The following is a 19957-nucleotide window of genomic DNA, read 5'->3' as shown; positions in this document are numbered from 1 at the left end:
AGGTTCATTTGAAAGAAAGTTTCCAGTAATGAGGAACACTGGGACATCACACACACACACGCACACACACATTCATATACACACATACTGGGAATAGTAGACTCATAAACATCTGTTTCTAATCTGATCTGCTCTGCTGTTTACATTGCTCCACACACACACACACACACACACACACACACACACACACACACACACACACACACACACACACACACACTGATTGTTGACTCATTTGACTTAAGGGGAGACATTTTACATTACCTTTTAAATAGTTGGGACAATTATCCAGAAACAATTGTGGTATTGCACCACATGCTGTTTATGTAGTATCTGCATAAATAATGTCCATGGCATGTTCAAATATCACCTGTGTGTGTGTGTGTGTGTGTGTCCAGTGGAGTGTGTGAGCTGTAACGGGGAAGGCTACAGAGGTCCCATGGATCACACAGAGACGGGACGGGAGTGTCAACGCTGGGACCTAGAGGAACCACACAAACACCTCTTCCACCCCAAGAGGTAACACTCACACACGCATCCATGCGCACATGCGCGCACACACTCAGTATGAGGTTGAATATGCATTACAGAAACACAGGGATGACTAAAGACGTGTTAACGAGTCTAACACTAATCCACACCACCTGCCGCTGGGGCAGGACACACACACACACACACCCTTCAACTCTGTGATGAAGAGGTTCTCAGCACCTCTGAGGCTCTGTTAGTATACCTGGAGGAGGAATTAGATGCAAAACACCTGCAGTGACCAGTATACTCTGCCCATGTAGGCCCTATGGCCAACACACACATATTATAGATACACACACAAACGTATAAATGCGCTTGCACTGATGCAGACACACGCACGCACGCACACACACACACACACACCGGCATACCCATTTGCTCACTGCTCATATGTATCTACATCTGTCCCAATGACTTTTTGAAAACCTTCACTTCTGTTTGGGTTGTAGGTATCCTGATAAAGGCCTAGACGATAACTACTGTAGGAACCCAGATGGACGTCAACGACCGTGGTGTTTCACCCTGGATGCACACACATCCTGGGAGTACTGCAACATCACAGCCTGCCGTGAGTGTGTGTGGGTGTGTGTGCATTTGGAAAGTATTCAGACCCCTTGACTTTTTCCACATTTTGTTACGTTACAGCCTTATTCTAAAATGGATACAATTATTTATTTTTCTCGTCCATCTACACACAATACCCCATAATGACAAAGCGAAAACAGGTTTTTTAAAAAAAAAATTACAAATGTATTACAAATAAAAAACAGAAATACCTTATTTACGTAAGTATTCAGACCCTTTGCTATGAGACTCGAAATTGAGCTCAGGTGCATCCTGTTTCCAGTGATCATCCTTGAGATGTTTCTACAATTTGATTGGAGTCCACCTGTGGTTAATTCAATTGATTGGACATGATTTGGAAAGGCACACACCTATCTATCCCACAGTTGGCAGTGTATGTCAGAGCAAAAACCAAGCATGAGGTTGAAGGAATTATCCATAGAGCTCCGAGACAGGATTGTGTCGAGGCACAGATCTGGGGAAGGGTACCAAAACATTTCTGCAGCATTGAAGGTCCCCAAGAACACAGTGGCCTCCATCATTCTTAAATGGAAGAAGTTTGGAACCACCAAGACTCTTCGTAGAGCTGGCCGCCCGGCCAAACTGAGCAATCGGGGTAGAACGGCCTTGGTCAGTGAGGTGACCAAGAACCTGATGGTCACTCTGACAGAGCTCCAGAGTTTCTCTGTGGAGATGGGAGAACCTTCCAGAAGGACAACCATCTCTGCACCACTCCACCAATCAGGCCTTTTTGATAGAGGCACTCCTCAGTAAAAGGCACATGACAGCCTGCTTGGAGTTTGCCAAAAGGCTCCTAAAGGACTCTCAGACCATGAGAAACAAGATTCACTGGTCTGATGAAACCAAGATTTAACTTTTTGGCCTGAATTTTTTATTTGTTTTTATTTAACCTTTATTTAAGTAGGCAAGTCAGTTAAGAACAAATTATTATTTACAATGACGGCCTACAACAGCCAAACCCGGACGACGCTGGGCCAATTGTGCGCCAAACGTCACGTCTGTAGGAAACCTGGCACCATCCCTATGGTGAAGCATGGTGGTGGCAGCATCATACTGTGGGAATGTTTTTCAGCGGCAAGGTCTAGGAGACTAGTCAGGATTGAGGGCAAGATGAACGGAGCCAAGTACAGAGAGATCCTTGATAAAACCTGCTCCAGAGTGCTCAGGACCTCAGACTGGGGCGAAGGTTCACCTTTCAACAGGACAACGTCCCTAAGCACACAGCCAAGACAATGCAGGAGTGGCTTCTGGACAAGTCTCTGAATGTCCTTGAGTGGCCTAGCCAGAGCCCAGACTTGAACCCGATCGAACATCTCTGGAGAGACCTGAAAATAGCTGTGCAGCAACACGCCCCATCCAACCTGACAGAGCTTGAGTGGATCTGCAGAGAAGAATGGGAGAAACTCCCCAAATACAGGTGTGCCAAGCTTGTAGCGTCATACCCAAGAAGACTCACGGCTGTAATCGCTGCCAAAGGTGCTTCAACAAAGTACTGAGTAAAGGGTCTTAATACTTATGTAAATGTTATATTTAATTTTTTTATTTTTAATAAATTTGCAAAAATGTCTAAAAACCTGTTTTTGCTTTGTCATTCAAGGATATTGTGTGTAGATTGATGAGGATTATTTTTAAAAAAATCCATTTTAGAATAAGGCCATGTGTCCATGTGTCCATGTAAATACCCAGTTTTTTTGTGATTTTTTTATTTTACGTATATATTTCCCTATTGTCACGCCCTGGCTCTGGGGACTCTAGTATGTTGAGCCAGGGTGTGAGTTTTCATTTGTGTTTGTTCTAGTTGTTTTATTTCTATGTTGGCCAGGGTGGCTCCCAATCAGAGACGGCTGTAGCTCGTTGTCTCTGATTGGGAGCCATACTTAAGTAGCCGTTAGGCATTCATTTGGTGTGGTTTCTTGTTCCGTGTTGGTTGTGAATTAACCAGGGACGTCACGTTTTCGTTTTGTTGTTTTGTTCGTGTGATCATTCAAATTAAATAAATTTGTTCGCATTCCACGCTGCGCCTTGGTCCTCCTCTGTTCCCGACGATCGTGACAGAAGAAACCACCAAGACTGGACCAAGCAGCGTGTCCAGGAGCAATCGCCAGGGAGATCTCTAGCAGATCTCCTTCGCCTCCTCGACTGGGTCAAGCCGGGTGAGGAAGAGAAGGGCCGGACTTGGAAGCAGAAGGGCGAAAGTCTGGCGAGGGACATGGAGATCTGGTCCACGGGTAGGAGAGACGCCCAGAAAATTTTTAGGGGGGGGCTCACGCCGTGGACGACGGGGCAGCAGGGGGCCGCGATGGAGCGGTTAGTAGAGGAGGCCGCCAGGTTACGGGGGCCACTGGTCACAAAAGGGGAGGAAAGTGTAGAGGCACGGCGAGAGGTACTGGGGTGTGTTACCAGTCCGGTCCGGCCCGTTCCTGATCCCCGCGTAGGGCCAGTGGTGTGTGTCCCCAGTACGGTCCGGCCTGTTCCTGTCCCTCGCACCGAGCCTGTGGTGTGCGTCGCCAGCCCGGTTCGGCCTGTTCCTGCTCCCCGCACCAAGCCAATGGTGCGCGTCGCCAGCCCGGCCCGGCCTGTTCCTGCTCCCCGCACCAAGCCAATGGTGCGCGTCGCCAGCCCGGCCCGGCCTGTTCCTGCTCCCCGCACCAAGCCAATGGTGCGCTTCGTCAGCCCAGCTCGGCCCGCTCCTGCTCCCTGCACCAAGTCAGTGGTGCGTTTCGTCAGCCCAGCTCGGCCCGCTCCTGCTCCCCGCACCAAGTCAGTGGTGCGCTTCGTCAGCCCAGCTCGGCCCGCTCCTGCTCCCCGCACCTAGTCAGTGGTGCGTTTCGTCAGCCCAGCTCGGCCCGCTCCTGCTCCCCGCACCAAGTCAGTGGTGCGCTTCGTCAGCCCGGCTCGGCCCGTTCCTGCTCCCCGCACCAAGTCAGTGGTGCGCTTCGTCAGCCCGGTCCGGCCCGCTCCTGCTCCCCGCACCAAGTCAGGGGTGCGTTTCGTCAGCCCGGCTCGGCCCGTTCCTGCTCCCCGCACCAAGTCAGTGGTGCGCTTCGTCAGCCCGGTCCGGCCCGCTCCTGCTCCCCGCACCAAGTCAGGGGTGCGTTTCGTCAGTCCGGCACAGCCCGTGCCTGTTCCACCGGTGCCTGGTTCAGCACGGGTCAGCTGCTTCACGCCGGAGCTAGAGCAATCCGCTCCACCAGTGTGCAGTCCAGCTCCGGTCAGCAGGGCCAGACCGGACCAGGGGTACTTTGGGGGGTTAGAGAGGGAGTGGGGATCATGCCCGGAGCCGGATCCGCCGCCAAGGCGGAGTGCCCACCCGGTCCCTCCCCTGTGGTATTTGGTTGGCGCGGTCGGAGTGCGCGCCTTTAGGGGGGGGTACTGTCACGCCCTGGCTCTGGGGACTCTAGTATGTTGAGCCAGGGTGTGAGTTTTCATTTGTGTTTGTTCTAGTTGTTGTATTTCTATGTTGGCCAGGGTGGCTCCCAATCAGAGACGGCTGTAGCTCGTTGTCTCTGATTGGGAGCCATACTTAAGTAGCCGTTAGGCATTCATTTGTTGTGGTTTCTTGTTCCGTGTTGGTTGTGAATTAACCAGGGACGTCACGTTTTCGTTTTGTTGTTTTGTTCGTGTGATCATTCAAATTAAATAAATATGTTCGCATTCCACGCTGCGCCTTGGTCCTCCTCTGTTCCCGACGATCGTGACACCTATCACACTTTTCATCCTTCTAAATATACTTTTCTGCAACCCACCTCACTCAATGTAGAACGGATTCTATTATTTACTCACCTTTATCTAGAATCTCCAGTTGAAACTAGCCAGCCAGCTAACTAGCTAACTAGTTACTTGTTATTAGCCACCGTTAGCGGTTTTCACCCAGAACATCGGATTTTCTGCCGAAATAACTGAATCACTGGACCTTAACACCGGATCGCAACTAGCTAGCCGCAATTGAATGGATGTCGAATGGATGTTGCTGTAGGCGAATCACCACTGCCCCCGAAGCAAGAATCAGTTAGCCTTGAGCTAGCCTCGAGCAGGCCCATATCCCGGCTATCTACCTCTCTGTCTACCGGACGGGAGTAGCCAGCTAACCAGCTAACTAGCTACTTGCTATTAGCCACCATTAGCGGTATTTCACCATTGTCCTTGGCCTGCACTACATACCAGCCAGCTCTAGCCTGGACTATTATCGGCCAGTCTGCACTGTCTGCTCAGCCCGTTATCGACCCAGAACCTATCGGATTTTCTGCCGGAATCACTAAATCACTGGACCTTTAACACTGGATAATCGCAACTAGCTAGCTGCAACCAAATGAACGTTGTTGTTGGCTAATCAGCCTTGAGCTAGCCTTGAGTCAGGCACATCTCCCGGCTATCTACCTCTCTGTCAACCGGACGGGACCTCCTAGAGTCAACACGGCGCCCCGCCTATCCATCACGACTGGTCTGCCGACGTAATCGTCTGTGGTTTCAACAGGCTTCCCATTGCGATGACCACGAAGAACCATCTGCTAGCCCCGGCCCGCTAGCACACGCAAACAACAGCCATGCTTCCTGATCGCTGTGCTGTAGTACCAATTCGAACTGCTCTTGGACTCACATATTGCTGTTCACTGGACCTTATGATCACAGCCTGCTAGACTGTTCCTTTACACGGTACCCTGTCCTGTTTATCTGTTTAGCCTCAGCCCAAACTTTATCGCCATTACCAGTTGTTGTCTTAGGTCTCTCTAATAACACCTGTGATTGCTTTATGACTCTCTCCCATGCCAATATGCCTTGCCTATTGCTGTTCCAGTTAGTTCTGTATTTTCACTGTAGAACCCCAAGTCCCTCTCAAACTGCCTCAAAAAGTTCCTTTGTTCCACCCCCCATACACGCCGAGACCGGCTCAATCGGTGCCTCCAGTGATGCTATCTCTTTCATTGTTACCCAACGCTTAGGTTTACCTCCACTGTACTCATATCCTTCCATATCTTTGTCTGTACATAATGCCCTGAATCTATTCTACAACGCCCGGAAATCTGCCCCCTTTATTCTCTGTACCCAACACACTAGAAGACCAGTTCTTAAAGCCTTTAGCCGTATCCTTATTCTAGTCCTCCTCTGTTCCTCTGGTGATGTAGAGGCTAACCCAGGCCCTGCAGCCCCCAGTATCACTCCTACTCCCCAGGAGCTATCATTTGTTGACTTCTGTAACCGTAAAAGCCTTGGTTTTCTGCACGTTAACATCAGAAGCCTCCTTCCTAAGTTTGAGTTATTCACTGCGTTAGCACACTCCGCCAACCCCTGATGTTCTTGCAGTGTCTGAATCCTGGCTTAGGAAGGCCACCAAAAATTCTGAAATGTCCATCCCCAACTACAACATTTTCTGTCTAGATAGAACTGCCAAAGGGGGTGGAGTTGCAATCTACTGTAGAGATAGCCTTCAGAGCTCTATCATACTATCCAGGTCTGTGCCCAAACAGTTTGAGCTTTTACTTCTAAAAATCCACCTTTCCAGAAATACGTTTCTCACTGTTGCCGCTTACTACAGACCCCCATCAGCCCCCAGCTGTGCCCTGGACACCATATGTGAATTGATTGCCCCCCATTTAGCCTCAGAGTTCGTACTGCTTGGTGACCTAAATTGGGATATGCTTAACACCCCGGCTGTCCTACAATCCAAACTAGATGCCCTCAATCTCACACAAATTATCAACGAACCTAACAGGTACAACCCTATATCCGTAAACATGGGCACCCTCATAGATATCATCCTGACTAACTTACCCTCTAAATACACCTCCACTGTCTTCAACCAGGATCTCAGCAATCACTGCCTTATTGCCTGCGTCCGTAACGGGTCCGCGGTCAAACGACCACCTCTCATCACTGTCAAACGCTCCCTAAAACACTTTAGCGAGCAGGCCTTCCTAATTGACCTGGCCCAGGTATCCTGGATGGATATCTATCTCATTCCGTCAGTAGAGGATGCCTGGTTGTTCTTTAAAAGTAATTTCCTTTCAATCTTAAATAAACATGCCCCATTCAAAAAATACAGAACTAAGAACAGATATAGCCCCTGGTTCTCCTCAGACTTGACTGCCCTTGACCAGCACAAAAATATCCTGTGGCGTACTGCATTAGCATTGAATAGCCCCTGCGATATGCAACTTTTCAGGGAAGTTAGGAATCAATATACACAAGCAGTTAGGAAAGCAAAGGCTAGCTTTTTCAAACAGAAATGTGCATCCTGTAGCACTAACTCCAAAAAGTTTTGGGACACTGTAAAGTCCATGGAGAATAAGAGCACCTCCTCCCAGCTACCCACTGCACTGAGGCTAGGAAACACTATCACCACCGATAAATCTACAGCAATCAAAAATGTCAACAAGCATTTTGCTACGGCTGGCCATGCTTTCCACCTGGCTACCACTACCCCGGCCACCAGCTCTGCACCCTCTGCTGCAACTTGCCCATGCCCCCCTCCCCGCTTCTCCTTCACACAAATGCAGACAGCTGATGTTCTGAAAGAGCTGCAAAATTTGGATCCCTACAAATCATCTGGGCTAGACAATCTGGACCCTTTCTTTCTAAAACTAGCCGCCGAAATTGTTGCAACCCCTATTGCTAGCCTGTTCAACCTCTCTTTCGTAACGTCTGAGATCCCCAGAGATTGGAAAGCTTCCGCGGTCCTCCCCCTCCTCAAAGGGGGTGACACTCTAGATCCAAACTGTTACAGACCTATATCCATCCTGCCCTGCCTTTCGAAAGTTTTTGAAAGCCAAGTTAACAAACGGATCACCGACCTTTTCGAATCCCACTATACCTTCTCCGCTATTCAATCTGGTTTCTGAGCTAGTCATTGATGCACCTCAGCCACGCACAAGGTCCTAAACGATATTATAACCACAATTGATAATAGACAGTACTGTGCAGCCATCTTCATCGACCTGGCCAAGGCTTTCGAATCTGTCAACCACCGCATTCTTATTGGCAGACTAAATAGCCTTGGTTTCTCAAATGACTGCCTCGCCTGGTTCACCAACTACTTCTCAGATAGAGTTCAATGTGTCAAATCGGAGGGCCTATTGTCTGGACCTATGGCAGTCTCTATGGGGGTGCCACAGGGTTCAATTGTTGGGCCGACACTTTTCTCCGTGTATATCAATGATGTCGCTCTTGCTGCTGGTGACTCTCAGATCTATCTCTACGCAGACGACACCATTTGTATACATCTGGCCCTTCATTGGACACTGTGTTAACAAATCTCCAAACGAGCTTCAATGCCATACAACACTCCTTCAGTAGCCTCCAACTGCTCTTAAACACTAGTAAAACTAAATGCATGCTCTTCAATCGAACGCTACTGGCACCCGCCCACCCGACTAGAATCACTACACTCGACGGGTCTGACCTAGAGTATGTGGACAACTACAAATACCTAGGTGTCTGGTTAGACTGTAAACTCTCCTTCCAGACTCACATTAAGCATCTCCAATCCAAAGTTAAATCTAGAATCAGCTTCCTATTTCGCAACAAAGCCTCCTTCACTCATGCTGCCAAACATGGCCTCGTAAAACTGACTATCCTACCGATCCTTGACTTCGGCGATGTCATTTACAAAATAGCCTCCAACACTCTACTCAGCAAATTGGATGTAGTCTATCACAGTGCCATCCGTTTTGTCACCAAATCCCCATATACTACCCACCACTGTGACCTGTATGCTCTTGTTGGCTGGTCCTCACTACATATTCGTCGCCAAATCCACTGCCTCCAGGCCATCTCTAAATCACTGCTAGGCAAATCACCGCCTTATCTTAGCTCATTGGTCACCATAGCAACACCCACCCGTAGTATGCGCTCCAGCAGGTATATCTCACTGGTTATCCCCAAAGCACCTTACCGATCACTGCACCTGTACACAGCCCATCTGAAATTAGCCCACCCAACTACCTTATCCCCATATTGTTATTTATTTTGCTCATTTGCACCCCAGTGTCTCTATTTGCACATCATCTCTTGCACATCTATCATTCCAGTGTTAATACTAATTGTAATTATTTTGCACTATGGCCTATTTATTGCCTTGCCTCCATAACTTGCTACATTTGAACACACTGTATATATATTTTCTGTTGTATTTTTGACTTTATGTTTTGTTTTACCCCACATGTAACTCTGTGTTTTTATCGCACTGCTTTTGCTTTATCTTGGCCAGGTCGCAGTTGTAAATGAGAACTTGTTCTCAACTGGCTTACCTGGTTAAATAAAGGTAAAAAAAAAAAAAGCCTGTAATGTAACAAAATGTGGAAAAAGTCAAGGGGTCTGAATACTTTCCGAATGTACTATATGTGTGTGTGGTATGAGTAACTACTCCAAATGTACAGCTTCCTGTACCTGTCATTTATCTCTACATGCCCTTACAACTGTCTTGTAATATTATAACTTTTCACACAAACACACACGCTTACAAACACACATGCGTATGCACACACACTTTAGAAAGCTCAGTTACTCTGCTATATAAACCTCCTGTCAGACACACAGACACAACACTAGGGTCACACGCACTATGCTCCAGTTACATACAAGATGAGTGGTGTGTGTGTGTGTGTGTGTGTGTGCGCCTGTTTATGCGAGAAAGGGAGAGACCGAAAGAGATCTCTGCAGTCATCACATCTCTGCTTGTGAGCTGAAGTGAAGTGGGTCAATAGAAGGTTGACAAAGAAGAGCACTTTAAGGCTGTGTGAGTGTGTTTGTTGTTTCTTTGTTGGGCTCTTCTCTGCTCTGTTAGTCATCAGCAGCACTGGAACTGGAACTTTACAAGATAGCATCTTATCGGTTGGACTCTCTCTTTCTTTGTCTCTCTTGTGTAGTATCTGATACAGGCCTTGGAAGTCAACCCAGTCCAGTTTTATGGTCTAACCCTTAAACATTGTGTTAATGAAACCAAGGCAGAAGAAAGACGTAGAAACAAAGAGTTGAATTGTTTTGGCCTTTTCTATTCCCTGGTCCTGTCTTTATAATCCTCACCAGTAGCACTCTATTGTTAGACAGATCCACAAAATACTGTCTGTTTAGATTGTGGAGAGACAAAAGGCTTTTTATTTTATTTTATTTATTTCACCTTTATTTAGCCAGGTAAGCCAGTTGAGAACAAGTTCTCATTTACAACTGCGACCTGGCCAAGATAAAGCAAAGCAGTGTGGTAAAAACAACAACAACACAGAGTTACATATGGAATAAACAAAATGTACAGTCAATAACACAATAGAAAATATATATACAGTGTGTGCAAATGTAGTAAGTTATGGAGGTAAGGCAATAAATAGGCCATAGTGCAAAATAATTACAATTATAATTTAGTATTAACACTGGAGTGATAGATGTGCAGAAGATGATGTGAAAATAGAGATACTGGGATACAAATGAGCAAAATAAATAACAATGTAAATAACTAAGCAATACGAACTCTGAGGATAGATGGGGGGCAATCAATTCACATATGGTGTTCAGGGCACAGCTGGGGGCTGAGGGGGGTCTGTAGCAAGCGGCAACAGTGAGAGACTTATTTCTGGAAAGGTGGATTTTTAGAAGTAGAAGCTCAAACTGTTTGGGCACAGACCTGGATAGTATGATAGAGCTCTGCAGGCTATCTCTACAGTAGATTGCAACTCCGCCCCCTTTGGCAGTTCTATCTAGACGGAAAATGTTGTAGTTGGGAATAGACATTTCAGAATCTTTGGTGGCCTTCCTAAGCCAGGATTCAGACACTGCTAGAACATCAGGGTTGGCGGAGTAAGCTAACGCAGTGAATAACTCAAACTTAGGGAGGAGGCTTCTGATGTTAACATGCAAGAAACCAAGGCTTTTACGCTTACAGAAGTCAACAAATGATAGCGCCTGGGGAGCAGGAGTGATACTGGGGTCTACATGGCCTGGGTTAACCTCTACATCACATTTACATTTACATTTACATTTACATCATATAGCAGAGCAACTTACAAATTGGTGTATTCAACTTATGATAGCCAGTGGGACAACCACTTTTTCTTTTTTTAATGGGTGTGGGGGGGGGGGGGGGGGGGGGTAGAAGGATTACTTTATACTATTCCAGGTATTCCTTAAAGAGGTAGGGTTTCAAGTGTCTCTGGAAGGTGGTCAGTGACTCCGCTGTCCTGGCGTCGTGGGGAAGCTTGTTCCACCATTGGGGTGCCAGAGCAGCAAATAGCTTTGACTGGGCTTGATGGGAACTGTTCTTCCGTAGAGGTAGGGGAGCTAGCAGGCCAGAGGTGGATGAACGTAGTGCCCTCATTTGGGTGTAGGGTCTGATCCTGAAGGTAAGGAGGTATCGTTCCCCTCACAGCTCCGTAGGCAAGCACCATGGTTTTGTAGTAGATGCAAGCCTCAACTGGAAGCCAGTGGAGTGTGCAGAGGAGCGGGGTGACATGAGAGAACTTGGGAAGGTCGAACACCAGACGGGCTGCAGTGTTCTGGATAAGTTGTAGGGGTTTAATGGCACAGGCAGGGAGCCCAGCCAACAGCGAGTTGCAGTAATCTAGACGGGAGATGACAAGTGCCTGAATTAGGACCTGTGCCGCTTTCTGTGTAAGGTAGGGTCGTACTCTGCGAATGTTGTACAGCATGAACCTGCAGGATCGGGTCACCGCTTTGATGTTAGCGGAGAACGACAGGGTGTTGTCCAGGGTCACGCCAAGGTTCTTTGCAATCTGGGACAAGGACACAATGGAGTTGTCAACCGTGATGGTGAGATCATGGAGCGGGCAGTCCTTCCCCGGGAGGAAGAGCAGCTCCGTCTTGCCGAGGTTCAGCTTGAGGTGGTGATCCGACATCCACACTGATATGTCCGCCAGACATGCAGAGATGCGATTTACCACCTGGTTATCAGAAGGGGGAAAGGAGAAAATTAATTGTGTGTCGTCTGCGTAGCAATGATAGGAGAGACCATGTGAGGATATGACAGAGCCAAGTGACTTGGTGTATAGAAAGAATAGGAGAGGGCCTATAACTGAGCCCTGGGGGACACCAGTGGTGACAGCACGTGGTGCGGAGACAGATTCTCGCCACGTCACCTGGTAGGAGCGACCTGTCAGGTAGGACGCAATCCAAGAGTGAGCAGCTCGGAGAGGGTGGAGAGGAGGATCTGATGGTTCACAGTATCAAAGGCAGCGGATAGGTCTAGAAGGATAAGAACAGAGGAGAGAGAGTTAGCTTTCGCAGTGCGGAGAGCCTCCGTGACACAGAGAAGAGAAACCTGACTGGTTTAGATCAAGAAGGTCATTCTGAGAGAGATAGCAGGAGAGTTGGCTAGAGACAGCACGCTCAAGAGCTTTGGAGAGAAAAGAAAGAAGGGAAACTGGTCTGTAGTTGTTGACATCGGAGGAATCGAGTGTAGGTTTTTTGAGGAGGGGTGCAACTCTCGCTCTCTTGACGGAAGGGACATGGCCAGCGGTCAAGGATGAGTTGATGAGCGAGGTGAGGTAAGGGAGAAGGTCTCTGGAAATGGTCTGGAAAAGAGAGGAGGGGATCGGGTCAAGCAGGCAGGTTGTTGGGCGGCCGGCCGTCACAAGTCGCAAGATTTAATCTGGAAAGAGAGGGGAGAAAGAAGTCAAAGCATAGGGTAGGGCAGTGTGAGCAGGACCAGCGGTGTCATTTGACTTAATAAATGAGAATCGGATGTCGTCAACCTTCTTTTCAAAATGGTTGACGAAGTCATCCACAGAGAGGGAGGAGGGAGGGGGAGGAGGAGGAGGATTCAGCAGGGAGGAGAAGGTGGCAAAGAGCTTCTTAGGGTTAGAGGCAGAGGCTTGAAATTTAGAGTGGTAGAAAGTGGCTTTAGCAGCGGAAACAGAGGACGAGAATGTAGGGGAGGGAGTGAAAAGATGACAGGTCCGCAGGGAGTCTAGTTTCCCTCCATTTCCGCTCGGCTGCCCGGGGCCCTCTTCTGTGAGCTCGCAATGAGTCGTCAAGCACGGAGCAGGAGGGGAGGACTGAGCCAGCTGGGAGGAAAGGGACATAGAGGGTCAAAAGATGCAGAAAGGGAGGAGAGGAGGGTTGAGGAGGCATAATCAGGAGATCGGAGGGAGAAGGATTTAGCAGAGGGAAGAGATGATAGGATGGAAGAGGAGAGAGTAGCGGGAAAGAGAGAGTGAAGGTAGGAGGAAGAGAGGAGTAGAATAAGGATACGGCTAAAGGCTTTAAGAACTGTTCTTCTAGTCCGTTGGGTACAGAGAAAAAAAGGGGCAGATTTCCGGGCGTTGTAGAATACAGTGAGGGAAAAAAGTATTTGATCCCCTGCTGATTTTGTACGTTTGCCCACTGATAAAGACATGATCAGTCTATAATTTTAATATTAGGTTTATTTGAACAGTGAGAGACAGAATAACAACAAAAAAATCCAGAAAAACGCATGTCAAAAATTTTATTAATTGATTTGCATTTTAATGAGGGAAATAAGTATTTGACCCCTCTGCAAAACATTATTTAGTACTTAGTGGCAAAACCCTTGTTGGCAATCACAGAGGTCAGACGTTTCTTGTAGTTGGCCACCAGGTTTGCACACATCTCAGAAGGGATTTTGTCCCACTCCTCTTTGTAGATCTTCTCCAAGTCATTAAGGTTTCGAGGCTGACGTTTGGCAACTCGATCCTTCAGCTCCCTCCACAGATTTTCTATGGGATTAAGGTCTGGAGACTGGCTAGGCCACTCCAGGACCTTAATGTGCTCCTTCTTAAGCCACTCCTTTGTTGCCTTGGCCGTGTGTTTTGGGTCATTGTCATGCTGGAATACCCATCCACGACCCATTTTCAATGCCCTGGCTGAGGGAAGGAAGTTCTCACCCAAGATTTGACGGTACATGGCCTGTCCATCGTCCCTTTGATGCGGTGAAGTTGTCCTGTCCCCTTAGCAGAAAAACACCCCCAAAGCATAATGTTTCCACCTCCATGTTTGATGGTGGGGATGGTGTTCTTGGGGTCATAGGCAGCATTCCTCCTCCTCCTCGATTTTGGTCTCATCTGACCACAACACTTTCACCCAGTTCTCCTATGAATCATTCAGATGTTCATTGGCAAACTTCAGACAGGCCTGTATATGTGCTTTCTTGAGCAGGGGGACCTTGCGGGCGCTGCAGGATTTCAGTCCTTCACGGCGTAGTCTGTTACCAATTGTTTTCTTGGTGACTATGGTCCCAGCTGCCTTGAGATCATTGACAAGATCCTCCCGTATAGTTCTGGGCTGATTCCTCACCGTTCTCATGATCATTTCAACTCCACGAGGTGAGATCTTGCATGGAGCCCCAGGCCGAGGGAGATTGACAGTTATGTTGTGTTTCTTCCATTTGCGAATAATTGCACCAACTGTTGTCACCTTCTCACCGAGCTGCTTGGCGATGGTCTTGTAGCTCATTCCAGCCTTGTGTAGGTCTACAATCTTATTATTATTATTTTTTTGTATTTTTTTTTTGTATTTTTTGTATTTTTATTATTTTCTTTTTTTTAATCTTGTCCCTGACATCCTTGGAGAGCTCTTTGGTCTTGGCCATGGTGGAGAGTTTGGAATCTGATTGATTGATTGCTTCTGTGGACAGGTGTCTTGTATAAAGGTAACAAACTGAGATTAGGAGCACTCCCTTTAAGAGTGTGCTCCTAATCTCAGCTCGTTACCTGTATAAAAGACACCTGGGAGCCAGAAATCTTTCTGTTTGAGAGGGGGTCAAATATTTATTTCCCTCATTAAAATGCAAATCAATTTATAACATTTTTTACATGCGTTTTTCTGGATTATTTTGTTGTTATTCTGTCTCTCACTGTTCAAATAAACCTACCATTAAAATTATATACTGATCATTTCTTTGTCAGTGGGCAAACGTACAAAATCAGCAGGGGATCAAATACTTTTTTCCCTCACTGTAGATTCAGGGCATTATGTACAGACAAGGATATGGAAGGATGTGAGTACAGTGGAGGTAAACCTAAGCGTTGGGTAAAGATGAAAGAGATAGCATCACTGGAGGCACCGAATGAGCCGGTCTCCGCGTGTGTGGGGGGTGGGACAAAGGAGCTCTCTGAGACAGGTTGAGCAGGACTGGGGCTCTACATTGAAAAAGTACAGTTACAACTAACTGAAACAGCAATAGGCAAGGCATATTGACATGGGAGAGAGGCATAAAGCAGTCACAGGTGTTATTCGAGAGAGCTAAGACAACAGCTCGTAATGGCGACGAAAGTTTGAGCTGAGGCTAAACAGATAAACAGGATGGGGTACCGTATAAAGGAACAGTCCAGCAGGCATCAGCTGTGTAGCTGAGTGATCATAAGGTCCAGTGAACAGCAATAAGTAAGTCCAGGAGCAGTTCAGTGGCTGCTACGCTACAGGCGAGTTGGAGGCACGGCTGTTGGTTGCGAGTGCTAGCGGGCCGGGGCTAGCAGATGGATCTTCGTTGTCGTCGCAACGGGAAGCCTGTTGAAACCACATCAGACGATTACGTTGGCAGACCAGTCGTGATGGTTCGGCGGGGCTCCGTGTCAACACTAGGAGGTCCCGTCTGGTTGACAGAGAGGTAGATAGCCGGGAGATGGGCCAGGCTCAAGGCTAGCTCAAGGCTAACTGGGGTTAGCTTCAGGACAAAGGTGATTAGCCAACAACGACAACAGCCATTCGGTTGCAGCTAGCTAGTTGCGTTGATCCGGTGTTAAGGTCCAGTGATTCAGTGATTCCGGCAGAAAATCCGATATGCTCTGGCTCGATAGCGCGATGTGCAGACTGTACAGACTGGCCGATAATTGTCCAGGCTAGAGCTGGCTGGTAGGTAGTGCAGGCCACGGCCACGGACAATGGTGAAGCCCGCTAACGGTGGCTAATAGCAAGTAGCTAGTTAGCTGGCTAGCTGGCTAGTTTCAAATCAAATCAAATCAAATTGTATTGGTCACATGCGCCGAATACAACAGGTGCAGACATTACAGTGAAATGCTTACTTACAGCCCTTAACCAACAGTGCATTTATTTTTAACAGAAAAAGTAAAAATAAAACAACAACGAAAAAAGTGTTGAGAAAAAAAAGAGCAGAAGTAAAATAAAATAACAGTAGGGAGGCTATATATACAGGGGGGTACCGGTGCAGAGTCAATGTGCGGGGGCACTGGCTAGTTGAGGTAGTTGAAGTAATATGTACATGTGGGTAGAGTTAAAGTGACTATGACTATGCATAAATAATTAACAGAGTAGCAGCAGCGTAAAAAGGGTGGGGGGGCAGTGCAAATAGTCCGGGTAGCCATGATTAGCTGTTCAGGAGTCTTATGGCTTGGGGGTAGAAGCTGTTGAGAAGTCTTTTGGACCTAGACTTGGCACTCCGGTACCGCTTGCCGTGCGGTAGCAGAGAGAACAGTCTATGACTAGGGTGGCTGGAGTCTTTGACAATTTTGAGGGCCTTCAGCCAGAGGTTCTGGATAAAAATGTATGAAGAAATAATAGAATCCGTTCCACATTGGGTGAGGCGGGTTGCAGGAAAGTATATTTAGTTAAAGGATGGAAAGTGAGATTGAGAAATATATACGAAAAATACAAAAAAACAAAAAACAGGCTATTTACATGAGTACAGTACAGAAAACACGACCGCACTGCTATGCCATCTTGGAACTATTTTTGTTACAGCATATACAGTACCAGTCAAACGTTTGGACACACCTACTCATTCAAGGGTTTTTCTTTATTTTTACAATTTTCTACATTGTTGAATAATAGTGAAGACATCAAAGCTATGAAATAACACGTATGGAATTATTTAGTTACCAAAAAAGTGTTAAACAAATCAAAATATATTTTATATTTGAGATTCTTCAAATAGCCACCCTTTGCCTTGATGACAGCTTTGCACACTCTTGGCATTCTCTCAGCCAGCTTCACCTGGAATGCTTTTCCAACAGTCTTGAAGGAGTTCCCACATATGCTGAGCACTTGTTGGCTGCTTTTCCTTCACTCTGCGGTCCAACTCATCCCAAACCATCTCAATTGGGTTGAGGTCGGGGGATTGTGGAGGCCAGGTCATCTGATGCAGCACTCCATCACTCTCCTTCTTGGTAAAATAGCCCTTACACAGCCTGGAGGTGTGTTGGGTCATTGTCCTGTTGAAAAACAAATGATAGTCCCACCAAGCCCAAACCAGATGAGATGGCATATCGCTGTGGAATACTGTGGTAGCCATGCTTGTTAAGTGTGCCTTGAATTCTAAATTAATCACAGACAGTGTCACCAGCAAAACACCCCCACACCATAACACCTCCTCCTCTATGCTTTACGGTGGGAAATACACATATAGAGATAATCCGTTCACCCACACCGCGTCTCACAAAGACTCTTTGGACTCCAGACCAAAGGACACATTTCCACTGGTCTAATATCCATAGCTCATGTTTCTTGTCCCAAGGAAGTCTCTTCTTATTATTGGTGTCCTTTAGTAGTTTTTTTTGTTGTTGCAGCAATTCGACCATGAAGGCCTGATTCACACAGTCTCCTCTGAACAGTTGATGTTGAGATGTTTCTGTTACTTGAACTCTGTGAATCATTTATTTGGCCTGCAATTTCTGAGGCTGGTAACTCTAATGAACTTATCCTCTGCAGCAGAGGTAACTCTGGGTCTTCCATTCTTGTGGTGGTCCTCATGAGAGCCAGTTTTATCATAGCGCTTGATGGTTTTTGCAACTGCACTTGAAGAAACTTTCAAAGATCTTGAAATTGTCCTTATTGACTGACCTTCATGTTTTAAACTAATGATGGACTGTCGTTTCTCTTTGCTTATTTGAGCTGTCCACCTTGTGACAATACAACTGATTGGCTCAAACGCATTAAGAAGGAAAGAAATTCCACAAATTAACTTTCAAGAAGGCACACCTGTTAATTGAAATGCATTCCAGGTGACTACCTCATGAAGCTGGTTGAGAGAATGCCAAGAGTGTGCAAAGTTGTCATCAAGGCAAAGTGTGGCTATTTGAAGGATCTCAAATATAAAATATATTTTGATTTGTTTAACGCTTATTTGGTTACTACATGATTCCATATGTGTTATTTCATAGTTTTGATGTCTTCACTATTATTCTACAATGTAAAAAATAGTGAAAATAAAGAAAAACCCTTGAATGAGTAGGTGTGTCCAAACTTTTGACTGGTAGTGTTCTTGTGGACAAAATGAGTCAGCATTGTTTCCTTGTTATTTCAACCTAATCAGCTACATGACTGCAATGTAATCTATAGAATTTGAGGAGTTTTAGTCCAAGTCAGTCTTGTTCTTGCTACTGTGTCTGAGTGGCACTGTGGCCTCAAGGAGAAGCTGGTGTAGTTTAACAGATGGTACAGGTGATGTGGCTATATTTAACCATGATGAATTTCCCTCTCTCTCTCCTTCACTGTCTCTTTCTCTTTGCCTCTCTCAGCCTCAGACAGTGTGGGAGAGGTGGATGTGACTACTAGTTGTTTCCGGGGTCGAGGCGAGGGCTACAGGGGGACAGTAGCAGTAACACCCAGTGGAGTGACCTGTCAACGCTGGGACTCACAGTACCCCCACAACCACACATACATACCCCGGGACTATCGTTGCAAGTGAGTGACCCACGCTTGTACGGACACACATCGACAACCCTACACACACTATATTACATGTTAAAGGGCATTCAAATATAACGTAAAAAAGTTATTCCCAATTACATCTTAAAAACAGTGATTTTCAAACACTATGTGATTTGTGGTGACATGTGGAGCAAGAAAATACCCTCCCTCTGGCTAGAAACTCATTGCAGGTTTTGAAAATCACATTTTGTCTTACTTTTAATACTACCCTTTGATGTCACAGAGAATAATTTATTTTAAACACCCGACAAGGCCCAAATCCCCGTCATTCGCAGGAGAAAGAGACGGTCGGAGTGCCTTGTAAGGATCCGACAGCGAGTGGGTAATCTGCCTCTACCATCAGTCCTATTAGCCAATGTACAATCATTGGATAACAAAATAGACAAGCTACGATCACGAATATCCTACCAACGGGACATTAAAAACGGTAATATTTTAGGTTTCACCGAGTCATGGCTGAACGACGACATGGATAACATACAGCTGGCTGGGTTTACGCTGCATCGTAAGATAGAACAGCCGCCTCCGGTAAGACAAGGGGTGGCGGTCTGTGTATATTTGTAAACAACAGCTGATACACGAAATCTAATATTAAGGAAGCCTCGAGGTTTTGCTCGCCTGAGGTAGAGTATCTCATGATAAGCTGTAGACCACTCTATTTAGCAAGATTGTTTTCATCTATATTTTTCATAGCTGTCTATTTACCACCACAAATCAATGCTGGCACTAAGACCGCACTCAGTGAGCTGTATAAGGCCATGAGCAAACAGGAAAACACTCATCCAGAGATGGCACTCCTAGTGGCGGGAGACTTTTATGCAGGGAAACTTACATCCGTTTTACCTCATTTCTACCAGCATGTTAAATGTGCAACCAGTGGGAAAAGAACTCTAGACCACCTTTACTCCACACACAGAGACACGTACAAAGCTCCACCGGCTCCGACGCTCGTGGCAGGGCTTGCAAACTATTACAGACTACAAAGGGAAGCACAGCCGCGAGCTGCCAAGTGACACAAGCCTACCAGACGAGCTAAATTACTTCTATACTTGCTTCGAGGCAAGCAACACTGAAGCATGCATGAGAGGATCAGCTGTTCCGGACGACTGTGTGATTACACTCTCCGTAGCTGATGTGAGTAAGACCTTTAAACAGGTCAACATTCACAAGGCCGCAAGGCCAGATGGATTAACAGGACGTGTACTCCGAGCATGCG

General features: G+C 46.7%; 1 protein-coding gene across 1 annotated transcript in view; it reads left to right on the top strand.

The window, feature by feature from the left end:
• The window catches only part of LOC311135269 (hepatocyte growth factor-like), a 39401-nt gene that overhangs the window by 8180 nt on the left and 11264 nt on the right, over positions 1–19957 (top strand). The window contains exons 6-8 of the mRNA XM_084169219.1: positions 399–519; positions 981–1099; positions 18549–18714. Of these exons, the coding sequence (XP_084025345.1) occupies positions 399–519; positions 981–1099; positions 18549–18714 (406 nt within the window). The remainder of the gene's footprint in view (positions 1–398; positions 520–980; positions 1100–18548; positions 18715–19957) is intronic.

Source organism: Coregonus lavaretus (assembly GCF_964263955.1).
Source record: "Coregonus lavaretus genome assembly, chromosome: 9".
Lineage (NCBI taxonomy): Eukaryota > Metazoa > Chordata > Actinopteri > Salmoniformes > Salmonidae > Coregonus > Coregonus lavaretus.
The sequence above is the reverse complement of the archived record's forward strand: the minus strand, read 5'-3'. Positions and strand labels throughout refer to the sequence as shown.